This window comes from Micrasema longulum, unplaced genomic scaffold (assembly GCF_059751315.1).
Source record: "Micrasema longulum isolate JH-2025_06_02 unplaced genomic scaffold, ASM5975131v1 h1tg000097l, whole genome shotgun sequence".
Taxonomy (NCBI): domain Eukaryota; kingdom Metazoa; phylum Arthropoda; class Insecta; order Trichoptera; family Brachycentridae; genus Micrasema; species Micrasema longulum.
Genome location: NW_028277303.1, coordinates 2,540,469 through 2,563,339, shown reverse-complemented (window position 1 = coordinate 2,563,339; position 22,871 = coordinate 2,540,469). Strand labels below are relative to the sequence as shown.

The following is a 22,871-nucleotide window of genomic DNA, read 5'->3' as shown; positions in this document are numbered from 1 at the left end:
TTATTGGCCTCGCGGTGTAATGGCCAGCGCATTTGCGTTTCATGGAAGGGGTCTTGGGTTCGATTCCCGACATGGTTGATATAAAATATCCAAAAAGGGTGTTTTCACACTAAAATATTTCAAAGTCCCTGGACTGGTACCTGCAGCGTAAGACTGATCCTTACCTTCATATAACAAAAATGATCAAGATACGCTGCGATTGGTGTACCAATGCAGTGCCCTATGCACCATAAGGTGCGGAAAGGGAATGATGATGATCGTTATTATTCATTATGTAAACACAATATTGCAAAGGGATACGCAATGAGGGCTCAGTGGTTTTATTTTATCTGTTAATAGATTATCGAAAGCCAAAACCTTAAAATATTTTTTTTATGTGACGTATTGTCAGCACTATGATTTTTTAAGTTATATAATTTTGAAATTACTCCGCCTGTGACGTTTCAATTTCGCTACGGTGAGATATCCTAATTGGTGGATTGGCTTCCCGGTAACCGAAAATGTATCACAGCAATCCACCTTTGGTTGATTTCGGAGAATTAATGGCGTCGTTCAAAGTAGTTCATTTTTATTAAATTATTATTTTAAAATTTTTTCGCACACTTTCGAAAAACTTTGCCTTATAAATAAATGCTGTATTTTTTGCCGCGCGAAGAATACAATTTTATATCAAATTTTCCGTTGCACTGAACTTCCTCATTGTAATTTCGAGATCATCAAAGAATTTTTTTTCTCCACTATTGTTTTTTGAAACTCCGCCGTGTCCTGTATTTTTTTGGTATTGCCATTTAAACATCAGTGGCGCCCTACTTTGTGTGCTACTCTATTTTGACAGACTCTATTATTTATGTTATGTGTATTGGTATGTCCGTTGCTCTAACGAAACCTAGCGGAAAAAACTCCAATGTTCGTATTGATATCTTATTGTCTAAAGTCACGGAGGATTGCATTCCTAAAAATAGTGTCAATAAGTACTCCATCATAGTTATTAGTTTGTTATGATATTTGAAGTTACTTGGAATATTCCATAAAAGCAAGAAAACAGTTTACATGACTTTATTGTTTTTATGCTGACTAGTTTTCATCTCACCAGCGTATTACGCCGTAAACGAATCATAAAGCATTTTTGTTCAGTTTTCTGATACCCCAAACTCGCCTGCGCAAGCGAGTCGTATAGGGTCACGTGATACAAATGTATTTACAACAATGGCGCCAAAGGGCTTCTTAGTGAAAGTGACCCTGTTTTCAATAAAATGTATTATTTAATTTGCTGCATACATTTGGGGTAGTAATCATATTGGAGTTAAAAGAAATGAAAAAAAAAAAATCCCAAGCTGCGCGACTGTAAATTATCGTTCGTCTAAAACCACGTCAGTCTCGGACGGTGCTGCTCTCTTGTGTTGTCAATTTTGTTAGGCTTACCAAATGGAGTCTGTGGACACTGCGACTCGCATAAATATTTACTCGAAAGAACTGTTTCTAGATATGACCTGTGCTGGAAATTTTGTTACAATTGTGTGAAAAATGGTACTGTAAGTATTTGTCGTATTTATTAGCTAAAATATAGTATAAGTGTTGTGCCCTGGGCGGGCGTTTGTGTATACAGGGCATGTATACAGTGATCATCGTACCGTACCCGCCATACATTTTTCCGTTACCATCGCGTAAACGTCAAGTTCACGTTTACTTCTAAATAGCTGGTCATTTCTACACGCAAGAATAATATTTCCGCACCTAGACAATAGTTTTGACTAGAAAGTGTAATGTTGGGACGTTTTATGCAATGACTGACAATTCGAGCTTCTGAAAAAAAGTGACATTCGGCTTTTTTCTCGTTTGCGAATCGTCAATCGTGATCGTTTCAGAGTCGCGGTCATTTTATAGACTGCAAAGCGGACAAGACAGTGCCGTGAACGAGTGGAGTAATTGTTGCAGATGCGAGAGTCGGGAGAGTGAAGCATGTAGGCGGCAGTAGTGGAGGCAGCATGTCGGCGCCCGGCAGCAAGAGGTCCCTGAACCGAGGCGACGAGGGCTGCGTGAAGCGCCGCCGGACGGAGGCAGACGATTGGAAGATCTACAACCGCAACGTTCCCAACATGCCTGCCGAACTCTTCAGGTTAGTTCACCCCCCCCTTTCTCTCTAACTTGTGTACCGAGGTAAGTATGACAATGTTTGTGTTGCGCAGGGCGATGACCCTATTTTTTTTTTGCAAATTACCCCTTTGTTTGTATATTGCCTTTTCATTTCAAGCGTCCGGATGTTGTTCGCTGCTGCGTATATTTAAACACATTCACTTCGATTGCGTTTGAGCAAATCTCAGCACTCTTGATTGAATTTCTTAGGTTTCCGCATACTTTATTGTGCCATATGTTGTGCATGTCACATCAACCGCGGTGATGGGTGCTGCAATGGTATCCGAAACGTTGACAAAGAGTCTGAACAAGACATGGAACCCAGAAGAACTCAATCTGCTTCACACTCTTCATAATTGACAAGTATTTTGATTGATCTTTCTCGACTTGTTCTGTCGTATGTTTGTAAGGCTTTATTTACTGTCGATGTTTTGGACCAAATTGCTCTGTCCATTTTCAGGGCTAAATTAGCCCTGAAAATGTATTTTGTGAAGGTAGGTACAGTAAAACTCCAATTATCCGGATTAATGAGTGTCAGATTTTATTGCTTTTGAAATAATACAGCATTGAATTGCATAAAAAACTCATGCCCAGTAAAATTTAATTAAAAACTTCCTTTTATTTTTTTATTTCTCGATAACGATCTGGATATTTGGCAATCCGGATAAGTTGTACTGTACAAGCCCTTACTAAGTACAAATACATAAGCTCTGATAATGTGTCCATAACTTCAAACAACATCCAAATCTGTGGATGAGTTAGATTGCTGTGCTATTTAAGAAAAAAATCTTTTCCACTAGGTCATTTTAGTTTCGTTGCGTTAGTAGTTTAGAAAACATTACTTGTAAATAAAGTGAATGCTGTTTTCTGCGTTTTTTTTTTGTCATATGTTGTAATAATCTGGTGGCGTCAAGAAGCTATTTAGCATTATCCAATGTGTTGAGTCAGGCTATAGAACATAATATGAATTTTGATGTGCAGTAAATACTCGCACTATTTTATGTTTTAACAAAATGTTGCCATCTAAGCCTACCGTGCATAATGCACTTGTGTTATGTATGCGGTGTTGAGTAATGACTTCTATGTGGGTTTTTAGAACGTTTGTAAATTTTAAATTGTGCTTTTGTCCTTTATTACTCATTGTGAAAATATGATGACTGCGTTCTAATTAGCAAGCTTGTTGTAATATTCTGCGAATTATTGCTGTTGTTTCCACTATTTATACTTTTTGTCAGCGTAATACTTGTGCTTCATTCCACAGCCTGGTTCCAGACACTCTGTAATTCAGTTAGCGTTGTGTTGTTCATCGTTTCGGAACTCAGTCAATGATGACTAATTATTCGGTAAAAATATCTGGTGATAGTAACGAAGGTAACCTTAAATATATGTAAAATTATGACAATAAGTAACAATTTAGGAAGTTCAAATTATTTAGTTTAAAAATGTTTTTGGTGGAAGTTTACCGTTTTGAATTTCACTTGTTTCATCACTTTCACATCATCTTTAAGGCTGGTATGTTTATTATCAATTAAATAATATACTTGTATTGCAATCAAAAATATAAATTTTTATATGATTTTTGTATTTGGCTACTATACGTGAGATCCCAGGTTTGATTCTCCATGAGGTTCAAATATTGATATATTGGGTGTTTTTCACTACAATATTTCATTGTCTAGCAGACTTGGATCTGAGGTGTAAATTATTTTGCCTTTATTTAACAATTTATTATTATTTTTAAATGGAATAAAAATATTTGTTTTTTTTATTTACTCAAATATTTAAATTTTGGGGGGCATTTTCAATGAGTTGTAAATAACTTACTATTAGAAAATTGGAATCAAGTTGTGGTAGAGTGGGGTTCGGACCTCTGATCTGTGATTCCGTGACATAAGCCATAGGACCACAACCCGGTCTTTCACAATGATCAGGATACTATGTAATTGCTATATCAATGTGATATGTGATGCTACCTGCACTATAGTGGTCAATACATGTCATCAACAAAAATTTGAAATGCGGTAGGGACGTTTACATTGTTCAATAGAAGGAATATAAAAAAATAACTTATTTGTGGGTTTTGTTTATAAATACTGTTTCTCATTCAAAATTAATCAAGAACATGTTCACGGACGCCCTTTTCTCATAGGATCCACGCATATGGACACATATCGTAATATTAAAATTTTTTGAAATATTTCACTTCCAATTTGGGGGTTTTTACTTTTTGTATGTGTTTACACTTTGCTTCATATATGGCCTCACTGATGATTAAATTTCAAATAAGTATTAGCATGTGAAATCAAACGTGGTGATTTTAACTTGGAACATTATTGCGACCATGAGATATTATATTACAAAAATGGAGCTATGTAAGTTATACATAATAATAATAGTTAAGCATTACCAAAAACATTTAATTAGGTGAATTGATTAAAGCATATTTGTTTTTTCTATTTTTTAAACAGTTATATGCATAATGTGACGTTTAACTCATTCATTCACGTACATCTGTGAGCGCCTATGACAACATTGCTCCGCAGCGCTCACATATTCCGTGAGCGCGCGGTACCCGGGATTCAAACCTCAATTTCTCCGCAACCTAGTATTCAAATCTAAATCATTTTTGGCTTAAAACGTGTCTTAATCTTCATACTAATGACATCTGTCTGTAAAATCTTGATGGAACGTATTCCCTTTTTAGTGAAATGATTCAACGGGACCATGATAGTTTTCGCCGCAGACCGGGATTTCTGTTGGTATATATTTGTCCCTTACGCAACAAGTTGGTAAGAGATAGATGATTGGCATGTTTATATTTTTTGTTTTGTTTATATTATTCGATATTTCATAGTTTTCTTATCTTAAGTGAGTAATTTATTATTGAAAAAGGTTCGTAGCTTAAGTATTCATCTGTTTTAGCGGTGATAAATTCATGGGCATCAGCAAAATAAGTGTTTAAATGAATAGATAAAATACGTCCATTTAGTGCCGCGCAGGGGGGGACGCCGATAGGTTAATCATCAGTTTGACCACATATGAAGCAATGTGTATTTTGCATGCAAAAAACAAAAAGCTTCAAATTTATTACTTCTCTACCCCCGCTATAAGATCCACAATTGCACCCCAGGATTCAAGTTTCCGATGACGACATGTTAATATCCAGTTTCACTCGGTAAGAGACATACATGGCTATAAACATATTAAATTTTAATTGTAACCGATTTTTTTATAAATAGATTCCGATTTTTTATAATTCATATATTGGATATAAGGGGTGAATATGTCGGAAATAATAAATTAGTCACAGGGTATCCAAAATTTGTTGATTAAAGAGTCACCTATCTTTTGTGTCCGTAATACATTTAAGGAGTGGTATTAAAAATATATAAATACATATATATAAATATATTCATTACAAAAGTCTTTTGGCACATTCACTAGATTCTTTTTTAGTTTGACATTATTTAGATAGCATCAAATACATTTGTGTATAAAATTTAAAAAAATTTTTGGTCATAAAGTATGATTGTAAGAAGAAAATACTTAATGTTTATCAGTTTGTGTTTACGCATATTGAAAAATAATTAATGTTCGTAAATATTAGTATTTATGTCTACCGGTCTCGAGACGTACTCGTCTCTTTGTCAGGACACTCACTAAACCAACATGCAAATATTAAAATCATCACCTTTACCGTCACCGTAGTATAAATAGTATTTACGAAAAAATACATAAATTACATGCAGAGTCAAAGGGGTTACAAACACCACCATGTCAGAACATGCACTGAAATTAGGTTAGTAATATTTAGCGATATGTAGCATAATTTAAAAAAATTACATAATTGGTAAATACAGGGAGATTAAAGGTTTGAGTAATGCACTTTAGGTTAAAATAGTAACGTTTACTTGTAATTCCAAAGGTAATAAAACATACCATTGGTGGTATTGCATTGCCTTTAAAGCAATTATAATTTTAACTATATATATTATAATTCACTAAATTATTTGAGTCAAGTCATTAAAAATGTATAAATTATAAATTCTAGATACATAAACAAATTTATATGATGAAGGCCTTCTACTTCTTAACATAATAATAAGATAAAAATTATAACTAAATATTTTCTTTTTGTAAAATCGCTGCATAAATTTAATATGCCAACCGGTTTCAGAACAAGACTGTTCCTTGGTCTAGGCTTTAAAATATACTTCAGAAAGTTAGTGCTTCAAATATTAATTCTATAATGATTTGGTTTCAGAACACAGCTGTGTTGTGACATCTGAAATGTTTATATAGATTCACTACAAAACAAAAGAGTGCATTATCAGTACAGATTTTTTTTCATCAGGTATCTTTTACTTGTGTTTTTAATATAGCCATGCTAGAAAGCAATCGAATTTGGTTGCGATTAAGATATCGTGAATATAATTTTTAATATTAATGCGTAGTCACTTTGTAGGCAAAAAGCTTTTGTTGTACCTGTATTCCTTGGAGTTAAACATCTCCTTAAGTCATTCGTGGTAGCACAACTGCATTTGTTCTAATTTTGCGTTTCAAGCTAGCTAACTGAGCTTAAAAATGAATGAACTTTAAACATACATGAAATAATATGTATTATCTAAATTCTACTATTGAAAAACAGATTTTTCTGAAAAATTCGTACTCTTTGTTATGAATGTTCAATTACAAGAATATATATATGTAGTAGTTTTTGGAATGCTTATTGTTGATTCAGTATACATCATATAAAAACAATGTGGTGTCGATAGTCAGTATGAAAATGAGAACCCTAATGCCTCATGTCAGCAAATTTACAGCATTACCTATGTTGCTTCATTTTTAAGGCATTATAATATATATAAACTGATAGTCATCGAGTAAGTTTTACGCAAAAAAATGGTTGGTGAGTGAAAAATTTGTTAAAATTTTTAAATCCTGTTCGTAAAAAACACTTCATCTGATATTTGGAAATGATCTGTTGACTCCGTTTACTAAAACTTCTATGGCCCAATTTTTTTGTGGTCAAGGCATACGATTCTGGCAATAATTTGCTTATTTGGGATCCTACGTTGTTATTCTAATGTAAAAATTAATTATTTAAAAAAATATAAAAGACCTTATTGAATAATACAATGAATATTTCATATAAATTCCATACAATGATAAGTCAGATATGGATAATTTTTCTTGTTCCGATCCAGGGAATTAAATCTACATAAGTCTAGAATTAGTTTGCCTCTTCTATTAACTGCACCTGATGAATATCGCATGATGAAAGTAAATAAACCGAGCAAATTCAATTAAATGGAACGCGCTTCTCGGACATCACTAAAATGACATCTGATGTCTCCTGATCTTGTAGATCATCACTGAAACTAATATCAAATAAGAGTTATCATTACACATAACCTTTTCCATTTTTGTAATAAAATATCTCGAGAAGTTGCAATATGATTCCTATTTGGATACAAATAAATTTAATAATAAAATTAACCGCAATATCGTCCACATGAAGTTTAGCTACGTACAAAGCACTGATTTCTAGAATATTCATTCAAAATATTAGATTGAAATACAAGCCCGTTGAATATTAAAAAAAATGTCTGCATGGAGATAGATCCTAAACGAACTAATTTTTGGGTATTGTTAATTTATTCTTTGTTACATTGGGTTCTAATAATAAAGAGTTGTCTTCAATTTTTGTATTTTAATATTTTTTCTTGACACGTTCATTGCTAATTAAAAATCTTGAATATTTGTCACGCTGAAAATTTCAACCTATTTAAAGTTAATAAATTTCTAAAATAACTTGTCTAGGATCGGACAAACATAGGCTACCCGTTTATGCCTGTACGCACCCGTATGCTAAGCCTCTGCGCCTCGCGTGGTGCCCGCAGTCAACGAGTTAATGTTCAGTTGAGAAAAATGGATTCTGTTTGCTACTAGGGAAGATTTCAACAGTTAAGAGTTTAGACTTTCATATTCCGTTTCAGAAAGGTTCTCCTTTTCAATTAAAATATCTGTCAAAATCTATTCAATATTTTTACCGCTGAAATGCATTGTTTAAGATACACTGTTGTACTTAGAAAATGATGCAGGTAAGAAAAGAGTTATATTGAATGAAATGTTTTATCTTTTTTCTTATTGAAGTGAATCTATTGGTAATGAGGCGTAATTATAAAATCTTTCATGAGCTGTTTGTAGTATACTGACAATGTAAAGCAGCGAAGAGAATTTGCAATGTACAGTAACTAGGACATAATCATTAGTCTGTCTTCCCAGTGAATTTTTAAGAGATGAGAAAAGTGGAAAACGATACTGCATTAATTTATAATAGGTGAATAAATATCAATCTAGACTTGCTATGTATGAAATGAGAGTTGCTAACTTTCAGTAAGTAACTTTGCTTCACGACTGGCAGATGAAAGATGAAGAATATATAAAAGTAGTTAAATTTGATTCCTTGAATAGTTACCATCGATGAAATCATGTTGTGTGAGACTGAAACAGGTAAAAACCCTTCTTAGTGATAATGTTGTGTTATCACTAAGAAGGGTTTTAATATTTGGTCATATGGATTGAATGGATGATACAAAATTGTTTTGTTTGTAAACATAAATATATTTCGAATAGGATAGGAAATTGCAAAGACATATTAGTCTACGGGACGTGATGTGGTAGAGAACTTTCCATTCAACTAAATAAATCTGTAAATGTAGTTAATTGTGTTTTAGGTAGAAATCCAAGAAATTTACAAAATGCTAATTGAATATGCATAAAGCCCATATTTACTTTATACATCATATGATTTATATATCAGTGTCTTGCCCAATATTGAATTTAGAATCATTTTACTTCCACAATAATCGGTATTAATTTGAACTTAAATATTTTTATAATAAACTCTTCTATAATCCTAAAAAAGACTATTGAATATTTATTCTGAATGAGAAGTAAATAAAAGCAGTTGGTGGTTACTCGCATGTAATTAATCACATAATTGTGATATTATGGAAAAATGTATTTCAAAAAACAATATTTAGTTTAGATTTTTTTTTAAAGCAATCAAATAAAATACTTTGCACTATTTGACACAAATTATTTAATCTTAAGCATCAGTTAGAAATTGGATTAGCTATGAAAGCATGAGGATATAGCGTAAATCCACCATGTGCTAAAATTTAATACTGTGTAAAACGCATATTAAAGATCAAATATTCTCGAAGAAGGTAGTTAAATGAAAATATTGAAACAATAACTAAAATTGTCTAATAGTGCTTTTGCTTCATAAATAATTTTTATAAACATCATGGCATTCTTAACCCAATATGAGCCAAAAATGCACTTATTGTTGTGTTCATGAAATTTTGTATAAACACAATTTCAATTTTGCAATCAGATAATAACCGGGTAGATGGTACAATTATTTTTTTGCTTATTTTTCGGATATTTGATGTTTAATAATGATATTTTTGTACTGATGTTTACCACTTATTTAAATGAAATTTTTAGAATCTCTACTTAAATTTTTGTGAATTCTAAGAGTGCATATATATATAATATATAAACATGTTTATTATATTTTATCCTTATATTGGCGCTTTTAAAACTAGTTAAGTAAGTGTGTGACAAAATGTTTTTGCACTTTTACACAGGAAAGACTTAATCAGTGCTATGAAGCTACCTGATTCGGAGCCATTAGCACATGATGAATATTGGGTTATAACGGACCCTTGGAAGCAAGAGTGGGAGCGAGGAGTTCAAGTTCCTGTGAATCCGGATTCTTTACCAGAGCCTACTGTGTCTAAGATCGAACAAAATTCTAATGAAACCAGAAATGAATTCAAACTGTAAGTGGAAATACATTAATTACTATTAAAATTTTTGGTTAGTTTTATGAAACCCGTTTTTTTAATTTTTAAAATATGTTATCATTAATTTATTATGATTTAAAATTGTCATAATTAAGAATTAAAAAAATTGGGAAGGAATAATCTTTGATATGGTCATTTTTCATTCAAATTTATAAATGTTGTCTGGGTTTTATTTTCTAAATTTATTTAAATTGTTTGCAGACCTAAACAAAAGTATGTGAGGCTTGCTCAAGATGCTCAGTTTTCATCATCGGAACATCACCTCAGTACAGCAAGCGCTCTGGCCGAAGCTGCTTGTGCATATGACCTGGATGCATGTGATGCTGCTTGGCTGCGAGCTCTCAATGGAGAAAGGGCTCGGGCTGGCTCTCAGACCATTCATGAAAACCACCTTGAACGGGTCATTGAAGAACTAGAGGTATGATCATTACATGGATATTTTATTTTATTCAGAAAACATAGTTATACATAATAAGTATTAAAAACAATGATTTTCTAACATAATAAAACCAATTAATTTTTCATAAATTATGCAAAAGATTTAAACATTACATGTGACAAAAATAATAATAAATAAGAAACTCAAGTGAGAAAAGAATAATTGTTAACATTTGCATTTTCCATGGAGGTTATCATTGGTAATACCGAATGCACACTCCGAGCCATCCATCCATACACACATGAACGCACATATAAAACATACACAAACATATACATTGCATAAACCACTCAAGATGTACATTCAGCATATGCAATGCATTTATGAATTATGTTGGTAATTTTGTTTCACTTCTGATGTTTTTTTGAACATTTTGCAGGTTCGTTGTTGGGACAAGATTCAAGCAATTATGAAATCTGAGGAAGGTCTTGGAATTGAATACGACGAAAATGTCATATGTGATGTATGCAGATCTCCAGATTCTGAAGAGGGAAATGAAATGGTTTTTTGTGATTCCTGTAATATATGTGTTCATCAAGCTTGTTATGGAATAACAGCGATACCATCAGGTAATAATATAATATAAAATGAATGTTTTTATTGGTTTAATAATACTTGCAATATTGTATTAATGCTTTTTTTTTTTGCAGGACAATGGCTGTGTAGACCATGTGGTGATGGCGCAAGGCCTGTTTGCGAGCTGTGCCCCAATCTGGGGGGTGCTATGAAGTGCACACCCTCAGGACATAAGTGGGCCCATGTAAGTTGCGTTCTTTGGATTCCTGAGGTGTCTATTGGCTGTGCAGAAAAGATGGAGCCTATCACCAAGATATCTGCTATCCCGCCTTCTCGTTGGTCATTAATTTGTGTTTTGTGTCGTGAACGTAACGGAGCATGCATACAATGTTCTGTAAGGACATGTAAAACTGCATACCATGTAACTTGTGCTTTTAAACATGGCCTTGAAATGCGTGCCATAATAGAAGATGAAAATGCAGACGATGGTGTGAAACTTCGCTCTTACTGTCAAAAACATAGTGTTAATTCTAAAAAAGACAAAAACAATGGTTCTGGTTCTGAAGAAGATGAATCGAAACGTAAAAGGCGTAAAGATATGACATCAGAAGAAAAATCTCAGGCAAGAGCCCTTCGCTTGCATGAAATTGAGGCGGAGTTCGACAAACATGTGAGCATCAAAGACATAAGTACCCATCTCCTTGATGTAGATCAAGATGGAATTCAGTACATCTATAACTATTGGAAACTAAAGCGCAGAGCTGGCCACAATCGTCCCCTTTTACCTCCCAAGGCTGACGAGACTGACATATTAAGTCACCGCCAGGAACAAGCTGATTTAGATAAGATGAAAATGTTTGTCCAATTAAGGCAGGATTTGGAACGAGTGCGAAATTTGTGCTATATGGTAAGCAGAAGAGAAAAACTATCCAGATCATTCTTTCGGATGCGGGAGCAAACATTTCACAAGCAAGTTACTGTACTTTCAGAAGACAATGCTCTGGCTCCTGCGGCTATGGCTGCAGTCATAGAAGCCAATCACGGACCATCTATTTACGATAGGTTATATTCGCATCCTGATGCTGTAGATCATAAGGGGGATTTTGAGAATCTACTGGCTCAAATTGCTGGAGTTGATTCTGGGGATGAAAAGAAGAAAGATTTAAATGGAATTGTAAAAAGTACCAATAAATCTACAGAAAACCCTTACAAGCGACTATTTTTGAATGGAATTTCAAGAAGAAGTGCAAGTCTTTACAGTGGACTTTCTAGTGGAGCTGAGAGCATCCCAGATGGAGATATTTACTGCAGGCGTATCTACTCCACTACTGATGATGAAGAAAAAAGTTCTTTTCAAGCACCAAAGAAAAAAATATTGTACAAAGATAAAGAAAACAGTGAAAACTCTAAATTGTCAGATAAGAAAAAGCCAAGGGCATCCACAGCTTCTCAAAGTAAAATAGAAAGTTCCAGTGAAGATGAAATTAAGAACACTAAAAAGAGGGATTGGCCAAAAAGTCGTACGCTACGACAAATGGAGCGAGAAATGGGGGCGAGGCCTTTGTCGGGAACTGAGAGTGATGAATTGATGCCAATTCGTACTACTAAAAAGTTGAAATTGTCGGTAGATATTTATTCTGATAGTGAAAATAGTGATAAACATGAAGACATAAATGAAGATAAATCCTCTAATGCGACTAGTGATTCTCAGCAGCATCCTTTTAAAACGAAAGCAGCTGTTAAGGAATTCATTCCATCGCAAAAAGGCGAAAACAAAAACACTAAGCGCACTAAGAAATCTCTTTCTAAAGACAAAGCTCCAGAATCTGATGAAGAATTTAAAGATAAAGAAAACTTTAAATCTTCCAAGAACAAAGATTATCCATCTGATTTAATAGTGCCCCAGCGTCAAGCTGCCAAAAAGGCTTCAGAAAACATGCGTTCTAATACTGTGAATGTGAAAAATAGAGAATCAAATGACAATTTACCTGAGAATAAACCTGTACAAATAGCTGCAGAAGACGTAAAATCAAAAGTTAAAAACAAGAAAGATAAAAAAGATGGTAAAGACTCTAAAGAAAAGAAATATGTAATGACTTCTTTATCAGGGAATGATATTTTTGAATTTGAAAAGGAAGGAGAGCGAGAAACTCTAGATATTTTAGCGTATGTTCCACAAAGGCAAGCCGCTAAAAAAGCAGCAGAACATATAAAAAGTGGAATGTTTAAGCCCCCTGGAACAGAAATTACATTAGATGAATCAGGGAAGAAAAAAGAATCTGATGTAACCAAGAAGCTTTCACCCAGAAAAGAAGAAGACAAGCGTCCCAGATCTAACAAATCAAGCTCCGGCTCAACAAACAATACAAGCAGCAGTAGTAGTAGTTCTTCCAGCAGTAGTTCTGATGATGATGACGTGGTTAAAGGCGATCCCAAAGGAACTGTTCACAAAAGATTTATGGTAAAATCCATGTTCTCTCCCCCTAGAAGAATGAACGATGACCTGCCCTTTCTTGACAAGGGAAAAAAGGTCACCTCTTCTTCTAGTCCATCCAGTGATTCAGAAGCACATAAAGATGCATCCAAAATCCCCTCCATTAGTCCAAATAGTAAATCCTCTGAGAAAACAGCAAAATCACCTCCCGCAACTGAGAGTGGAGCTAAGCAGGGCAGTGGTGTATCCCGCAAGGCCCCGGACAAGAAGCTCAAAACTTCCGACGGCAAGCCTGAGCGTAGGCTACATTCACCGACTGCTGAGAGAGAGAAACCACCTCGACCAAATCATCCACTGCCGAGGCCTTCAGTACGTGCTCGTACCCGAAGCGTTACTGCAGGGTCGCGAAATCTGTCTCACACAGGTCTGGGAAAACCCGAAAAACTTCGCAAATCAGGAAATCAAACCTCTTCCTTTACACAAAATGAAGATTCCAAAGAGGATTGCCAGTCCCGTGAACTTCCATCTACGCAATGGGAAAAGGACAAGAAGTTAAAACCAACCACTCCATATCCTAAACTAGAAGTCAAATTAGATCAGCATTTTAGAAATAAAATCATTGATGAACCCAAATCAGAATCCACAAAAAAATCTGAAGAACCGCACTCCTCGCCTCAGGTATCGAAGGAAAAAGAAGTTAGAAAATTAAGGAAATCTCAATCTACTTTCCCTTCATCTCCTTCCATCGAAACATTACCCAGTAGCCCTACAAATAGTAATGTTAAGAATCGAAATTCTATTTCTGAGGAAACTAAAGAAGAAAATTTAGATATAGCAGAACAATTGGTCAGTGAAAGTATTGTTGAAAGTTCACCCCCAGCTAAAAAAGAAAAGATCCTAATGTTCAATCCAGCTCCAAAACCCAGTGACGAGTCAAACATTGAAAAATCACCCCAAATTCTAACAGAAATTGAACCTAAAATGACTGAAACATGTGAAGTTCAAATTCCTAAATCACCTGCCCAGACTCAAAATACTGACTTGAATATTACTCCACTAGATATCGAGAAAGATTTGAATTTTGAAATTGATTGTCAGGAGATGGAAGAAGGTGAACAGAACAAACCAATAAAAATATCAACTCTTCCTCGACCATATCAAAATCGATCAATATTCTCCCCTCAACCTACTGGAAAAGATACTGGATGTTCAGAACTGTTTGATTTTGAAAATGATATTTTAGCTGTTGACGATGGTTTTAATATCTCTCAAGCAGAAGAAATAATGAAAGTACCACCATTGACATCATTTTTCGGTTCAGATTTTCTATTCAAGGAGGATTCCAAAGAAGATAGGGGTGTACGTGAAACACTTAATTTAGTGGAGAAACTTAGAATGCAAATGAGTTCGAAAAAATCAAGTTCATGTGTTCAAAATGAGAGTTCTGATGCAGAAGTCAGTGACGTTAAAGAATCCGATTTAGCAATGCCACCATTTGTAGAAAATGAGCCTTTTTCAAAATCGCATTCATTAGATGATTCGAAGCCTTGGCTTGAAACAGCGGTCAAATCTATGGTGAAACAAGCAATGGAAATTAATGACATAATGCATCCTCTTCAAACTATTGATAATTCCGATTCTAAATATGATGAGACATCCTCACATACAGAATTGAATACTGATGAAAATCTTGAAAAGTATAAGCATTTGAACCCAGAAAGTGATAAATGGCCAACTACTGACAATCACTTTACAGATAGACCAAGCGATATGGAAATCGAAACAATGCATGTAAAACAAATGCAATATAATATAATGCAGCGGCCGGATATTTGGGCTGTGTACCCACATGGTTTGCAGAATGAATTACAGGATACTTCTCATATCAACGATGTTTCTAAACAACCATTTTTACAAGACAAAGAAGAGAAAAATACTGAAAGTAATATGGAAACTGATGCTAAAGAATCAATGGAACCTCTTCATATCTTCACATCTCAATCTAGTGAAACCAACATTAATGTCCCGTCAGAACCTCAGCAATGTCATTATGAAAGAGATAAAGCAAGCATGATGCTGCAACCTGATTGCACTCCAGTCTCATCTCCGTACAACAGTGTGAGAAGCCGGGAAAAATGGGTTGAGAGTGAGCTTATACCAGCAAGAAGATCCTCTACCTCAAGCTCTGCCTCAGACTCTTCTATTTGTGTAAATAAACAAGATAATGAACATTCCAATATTAACAATAGTATGGAACACAAACAAACAGAAATGGTACCAAACATGGAATATTCTTACCATCCTTTCCCTATGGACGTGCATCCTCCCAAACCATTTAGTTCTGAAGCATCTCCGTTTGGTGTTGTTCCAGTGTCATTATTACCTCCTACAACTCTTAGTTCTCAGTTGCCTCTGGCTTCTCCTGGTGCTGCATTATTTCCACCCAACCTCAACATGCCATATCCGAACTCCACATCCATGCTATCTCAGCTACCTAATTCCTCGAGTGAAGACTCTCTTTCATTTAGTGTCCCGTGTACAGCGGCGTTCACTTCTTCGTCTCATAATATGGCCCTTACAACTGCCATGATAGCTCCTCCTACCCCAAAACCCACCAGCGTAGAATCTCCTCCACATCATCCTGAATCACAATTAACACCACCAAATTCATTTTCTATGCAAGTATCTCCGCTACAGTTAAACCAAGAGCTCTCTAACAGTACAATACATCAAATGTCAAATGAAAAGCATTCCACTGACGAATCTTCTCCCATACAAGGAAAGAAGTCTCCTGCCAAACCTACAAGAATGTCTTCTAGATTCATAAACCCACAAGTTAAATCTCCTTGCAAGAGTCCTGGAAAATCACCTAGGCAACATGATACCAATGTTAAGGGTGGTGTTAGTAGAAAAGGTGGAGTTTCAAAAATTTTGCGTGGTTCTAAAAGTAAAAGAAGACCAAGAGGCAAAGTAAATTTGCACATAAATAACTATGATACAGAATTGTATACAATTCGTAATAAGTTAGCTGGAACTGTTTACGATTTAGATTTTGATGAAGACATAACCAATGATAGTATAAATAGTTTGAAATCATTAAGAGAAAGAAGAAAATCAACAGATGTTCATGAACGGTATCGAGACTTATCTCCATCTCCTAAGTTTGCGAGCCCATCACAGCAATCGCTGAAACGCCCATACTCTGCTGATATCCGAGATTTGAGGCCTCCAACACCCATAGCTAAGATTCCTGCTGTAGTTGAAGCTCCTAAGTCACCTCTTCAGATTAATGCTCCTCCTGTCCCGGCTCAGCCAGCATTTAATAAAATTGTACAACCTGTTCTGCCAGGTCCCGTAGACATGCGCACATATAATGATTTTGAAGCGAGCATCAATGATGCATTTAAAAACCTTTTGGGTGTTTTTGCCAGTGGGACTGCAGATCAACAACTTCCTGATATAGATGAAGAAATGGAAAAAGAACTGCATTCTGCACTGATAGCTAGTAGCAATAAGTCTCAAGAGCCATTAAAGTTGACTAATGAACCAAAAGGACAAGTATTAGAAATACCGTCTCAACAAGGTCAAGACTTAACTACACCAAAAATTTCACTTTCTGATTCAAGAAATCAATTAAAAGTCAAAATTAAAGGGCCATTTTTGGATGCTAATTATCCAACAAGCTCTATTGCTCCTTTAATACAACATCCTACAATCCCCATACTTGAACCTCCATCTGGGATTCCGATTCTAGGAGCTCCGAGTGCAGTCGGGTCTGTGAGTTCGGCTGTCATGTCTGGCACATCTAATCTTAGGAGGATGCGCAAAAAGGAGTTGCTGCGGCAGTACTGCACTCAAGACATGAACATGGATGATCCTATGTCAGTGACAGTGGTCAACCAGATAGTTCCCCCTGCACCTGTCTCCACTTTCAGCCGGACAGTAATAACGATACCTAAAGCCATAGCATCCATGACAAGTATTCCAACTATGGAAGATTATAAAGCGGTAGTTGAAGCCAATATGGAAAAGAAGCGCAGGAAAGTTTCAGGAAATCTCGGCCGCGACATGCGTAATTATGACAACGATGATTCTGAAGATACACATAGTGCGGGCAATTTATCAACTGCTCAGTTGGCTATATCCTACAAGCGCCGTGGAAGGGTCATCAAACCATATCAATCATTTAGTCCGAACAATGTCACTCCAGCTCCGAAATTAAAAATTAAAATAGGTAACTTTCATAGTGGAGAACCATCCGCAAACTCGAGCGATTCAAAATATGTCGTTCATTTTAAACCTCCTAAGAAAAGACTCGCCAGTATACCTAAACCTAGTGTTGAAGACCTACGCAGAGAGAGTATGAAGTTTAGGAGACAGGTGTTTGCCGATTTTAAAGAAGATAAAAAAGACAAAAAGAAACGTTTGAAAAGTGAAAAAAGAAAGAAAAAACGTGAGAAACGTTCTCCTGAAATGCATGTTGTGAATAAACAGTCAGAAAGTGAGACGAAACTCATAATCCGAATAGCTAGGAAGAAGGAGGTGAAAAAGGAGGGTGAGGAGACGGTGGACCCATTTGAGTACGACCCGACGGCTGTAGATCCGCTAGCGCTCGACTCGCCCGGAGCGCGAGTGTCACCCATTCGCCTGAAGCTGGCACGCGGTGCTGGCGGAGCAGGCTACGTCATGAAGGACTCTCCCGAGCAGGAAGCCTCCAAGCACTGCGAGGTCATTTGATAGTCAATCATATGCATCCTTCTTTACTGCATTTAACACAATGTACATTTTAACTAGGAACTAAAAGCCAATTATTCGTATCTACGTAAATCGTATTTCAATTTAAATTATTTATAATAGTGGCTTTCGAGAGTCCGATTCTATTTTTAATTTCTGAACATATTTTGCCAATAATAGCATATGAATTCTACGACTCAGTCGATAAGCGCTGTATTTCTAACTAGCAAATATTTAGTGAAAATATTATTTTTATTTCACTTTGTTTAAAATCACTTTGTTATATTTGTTAAATAATATAATAATGTGGATCTTGTACTAAGTACAATGGTACATATACATTGTAATTGTATCTTTTTATAAAGAAATGAGAAATATCTAGTAGAAATTTGATTTCTTTTATTGAGAAAATAGAGGCTTTATAAGATCTTCATACAGATTTTATTTTACCAAGTTAAAGAGTGGTTTAGAGTCTGTCCAAAAAAGCAGAAAATAGAAAAAAAAATATGCTGGCAAGACCAAATTATAAGTGGCTTGTTTTGTGATTCGTTATTGTTACTGAAGTAAAAGTTATTATTGCCTGTAAATGATTACAACTTTCTTTAGTACATTCTTTAATATGTAACACATGTTTCTTTCTTTATATATATAGTTATATCCATGTGAAGAATTAAAACTAAAAATTATCAATAATTATAATAAGTCTGTGTATAATTCTTATTCATGCATTGAGACATATTAAAGCTTATAAGTTACCTCCAATGCTATATTTTTTTCTTTTGGTATTTTTACACACACCAATACAATAGTTGCTTAAATCATTTCACTATTGTTTCTCCCTTTTGAGATGAACCTCGTTACAAGATTTTTGAACGGACCTTATCTTCGCTGCAAAGTTGTTTATACATATACCTTGTTGGTTATAAAAAAATCTTTATATTGATGTAAATGTTCCTCATGTGTGAGAATATTATCGTAATAATGCAATACATATTTACAATTTTACTAAAACTAAGAATTTAAAAGTTATTACTTTTTACATTCACTTCTGAATCATGTAAGTTGTTTTATATCTTATCCTTAAATAGTCTGAACATTATTTCACGATGGTATGTAAATGTAAATTTAAATCATGAATTCTCGCTTATTATTTGTACATGAAGTGGGTCAATTATCATAGAGAATTGAAATATTTTTGTACATATTGAAGTACAATGTATGAAAATAATCGATTACTTTTATGCTTATGTGGAAAATTATTTCTCATTAAGAATCACCATTGATTTAACTTAAATTTTCACGAAATTTATCTGTTTTCCATAATCTTAATTATTTTAAAAAAATAATAAAATCCCAATTCTTAAAAAAAAGCTTTTTTTTCAATTGTATAGGTATTTAACGTTAAGATATATTGTATAAGTTCTGAATGTTTTAAGTTGACAGCAATGGTCCATTTCTTAGTTGGTTGTGAATTATGGCTATTATAAATGCTCTGTAAATATAACATTATTATATTTATTTAAAAAAATATTTTTTATATTGAATTGTCTTTCGTTTGCTCTAGGAATAATTTATGTTTTAGTTAAGCTATTTGTACATTATACGTTTAGTTATCATTTAGAAGTAATTATTCAATACGACTATGCTTATGTTACACTGAGTCTGTTTTGTAAAGAAGTATTTATTCTAAATAGTTTATTTCTATTATTTGTATTAAATAGTCTAGAAACATTGCTGACAGCTTATATACATTTGAAATTATTGATACTCACTATTGTAAGAAAGTTATATAGCATAATTATTATAATATGCGTATTCAATTATAATTGCACATACACACACCCAAGTATCTATTTTTATCTCTTCATACTCCCGAAGAGTTGTACAAACTACTTAAATAACATATGTACAGATATATAGATAAATAAATTATAATTGTTTTTATGAAGAAATTTAGAATGTGTTTCGGTGTACTTTAATACATATTATAGTGTACCTAATGACATTGTGTATCATAAATTTGTTTCCATACAGTCACTGTCATTCTAATAAAAACTTTTTTAGAACCTTATCATTGTTTCATTCAACCATTTATCTTATAAAAATGTGACTCTTGGTGTTAATTGAGGTAACCGTTGTAGAATTTGGTCTGCTGTCGTGCCACTCGAACGGCTTATTGGTAGTCCGTGTTGCTGATACTGCCTTACTGAGGCTTAAGGGTTCGATTCCTCATATCGGCATTGTTCTGAATGCTTATATTTCCAAATCAAAGCTTACTGTATGAGGAAGTTTGTGCTATGGGAAATTGGATTTAAAAAATGTTTTGCGAGTGGTAAAAATTAGAGCACTAAATTGTACGGCAAAGTTTCTTGAAAATGTGTGATAAAGTCATTAAGATGATTTTAATAAAAACTAACTACTAATGATGTCACAGATCAACCGATAATAGTGTTGTGATCTTAGAGTAATAATGCGAGGTTAGCTTGGCGCATTATCACTCAGGTTGTGGTAGATTACCAGTATACGGGAAGCCAATTCACCAATCAGCAGAATTCCCTGACTAGAACTGTGATGTCTAGACTAGTGAGATGCAAAGTATGTACACTTAGTGGTACGTCTCTTCATCAACTCATTTATGAACAAAATAAAATAACCACTGAACTTCCTCGTTACTTGATTCCATCTCCGGCTTTAAATATTAGACGCAGTCTTTTATCTAAACTAGTGGTATGCTAAGTATGTACAGAGAAGTTTGTAGGGAAAACAGTGTGAACAATAAAATTAATTGAAGTTGAGTACGATGACTTTCCCACACCAGAGAACACTTCTTGTGGACCACAGGAACAGTCTTCCCGAGGAAGTGATTAATAATAATGTAAATAAAAGCGATTAGACAACACGAAGGGAACTTAAAATTTTCATATCGGGCTATAAATATCTAAACAGAGACAAATAAGTTTTTTTGAAAAGGGAAAGTGGAATTCTAAGCATTTACAGGCCTGTCATTGGTTAGTTTAAGTGATTATTTACACCATTACCCATATTTCTTATACATAATTTATTTATTTATTTCATCAACATATTCAGAAAAATTGTCTTTTACCACACCTACAATATGAACATATTTATTTTAATTATGTTTAAAAAACATACATTTCTTTTAACTCAAGATTTAAAAACAACAATTAAACTTAAAAATTATATAACTCATTCAGTAAAAGTTTCAAACAATTTATAAATATATGTAAAATCAAATAAAACAGTAAAATATTTTATAGGATTAATATAACAAGAAAATAATAAAGTTATACTTGTACTGTTTCATACAATAATTATAGTAAAACTTTTATAGCCATTCACCATCCTTGAAAAAGTTTAAAAGGTTTGTTCTAAAGGAACAATACCCTACATTAAATATATCCGATATGTGGGAATGACTATTGCCGAGTTCACGGAGTCTCATTATATCGTCATTGCGCCGGCAATATCTGTTGTAACATTGTAAACAGAATGAGGAGTTTTATAAAACAGTGTACCCTTCGACGGCGAATTTTATTTTTTATTGATAAAAAAAAAGATAAATATGTAATTTTATTTTTTAAATATATTTTAGCATATTTTGTTGAAACAAAATTGTGTAATATTAATGGGGTTCTAAAACAATGAACCTCTGTACATTATAAAACTGTAAAATAAATATATAAATGCTTTAAATATATTTATCTTTGATGATACATTTAGCATTTTTAAGAGGAGGGTTTTTCAATAAATTATTATTGCTCTAGATAATATTTTATGGTAAATTTATGCCTTTTGCTTTAATTTTGTTGAAATCAATGGTGACCTCCATTCCGTGGTGTAGTGGGTAAGATCCTTGATCCACCCATGAAGGTTCCGGGTTCTGTTCCTGGTGAGAGCACAAAATTTAAATGTGATTTTTAACAAGCCTGGGTGTTCTGTGCTGTAATTCACCACTGTAATTGGACCTCCTGGCCTGTTGTAGTGCAATAAAAGAACAATATTTTTTGTATTAATTTAAAAAAAAAAATCTTTATGATTTTTGTAACTCGCTTTCTGTGGATACTTATAAATTAGTATCTGTTTAAGGGAGAGTTGCTAGTAATTGGTTATTGTTCCAAAAATAAATGATTCGGAATGAAGTAAAATTACAATTGGTATGTTACTTTACCGAGCATAACTCAAACATCTTTACTATACTTATGTGCGTAGTCAACTCGAATTCGCTTCATTGCTATAGTCCCCTCAGTATAATGTATATTTTAATCTAATCAGGAACATTCAAAATAAATTTATTAGGAGCCTGGAATATCGTTTTGGTAACATTGAAAATGATTATGGCGCATCTTTGATTAATTTTAATATAGAATCACAACAAAAAAAGGCGCCTTACGTGTGATTCAATTTTTCTTTTAAAAATTCTAAATAATATGGTTGCTTCGCCGTATCTTTTACAAAACATTGGTTTCTGTTGTCCTCTTCACAATACCAGATTAAATTGCCTTTTTTATACACCAACTTGTAAAAACAATTTTACCTCGAATTCATTCATTAGACGTACCTGTAGAAATTATAATAGACTCAGTTTTGATATAGACATTTTTAACTGCACGTTGCATTTATACAGAAAATTTCTTCATGGGGTTGATTATTTGGGATAGTTGCTGAATGTGCATCTTGAGTGGTTTATGCTATGTATATGTGCCGCATGTAATGT

General features: G+C 33.9%; 1 protein-coding gene across 1 annotated transcript; it reads left to right on the top strand.

Moving 5' to 3' along the window:
• Positions 1-930: 930 nt before the first annotated feature.
• Positions 931-20,205, top strand: rno (PHD finger protein rhinoceros). The gene is made up of 6 exons (XM_088236604.1): positions 931-1,532; positions 1,936-2,116; positions 9,795-9,989; positions 10,215-10,431; positions 10,832-11,021; positions 11,103-20,205. Exons 2-6 carry the CDS (start codon positions 1,986-1,988, stop codon positions 18,137-18,139), a joined length of 7,770 nt encoding a protein of 2,589 aa, XP_088092730.1. The 5' UTR covers positions 931-1,532; positions 1,936-1,985; the 3' UTR covers positions 18,140-20,205.
• Positions 20,206-22,871: the final 2,666 nt, after the last annotated feature.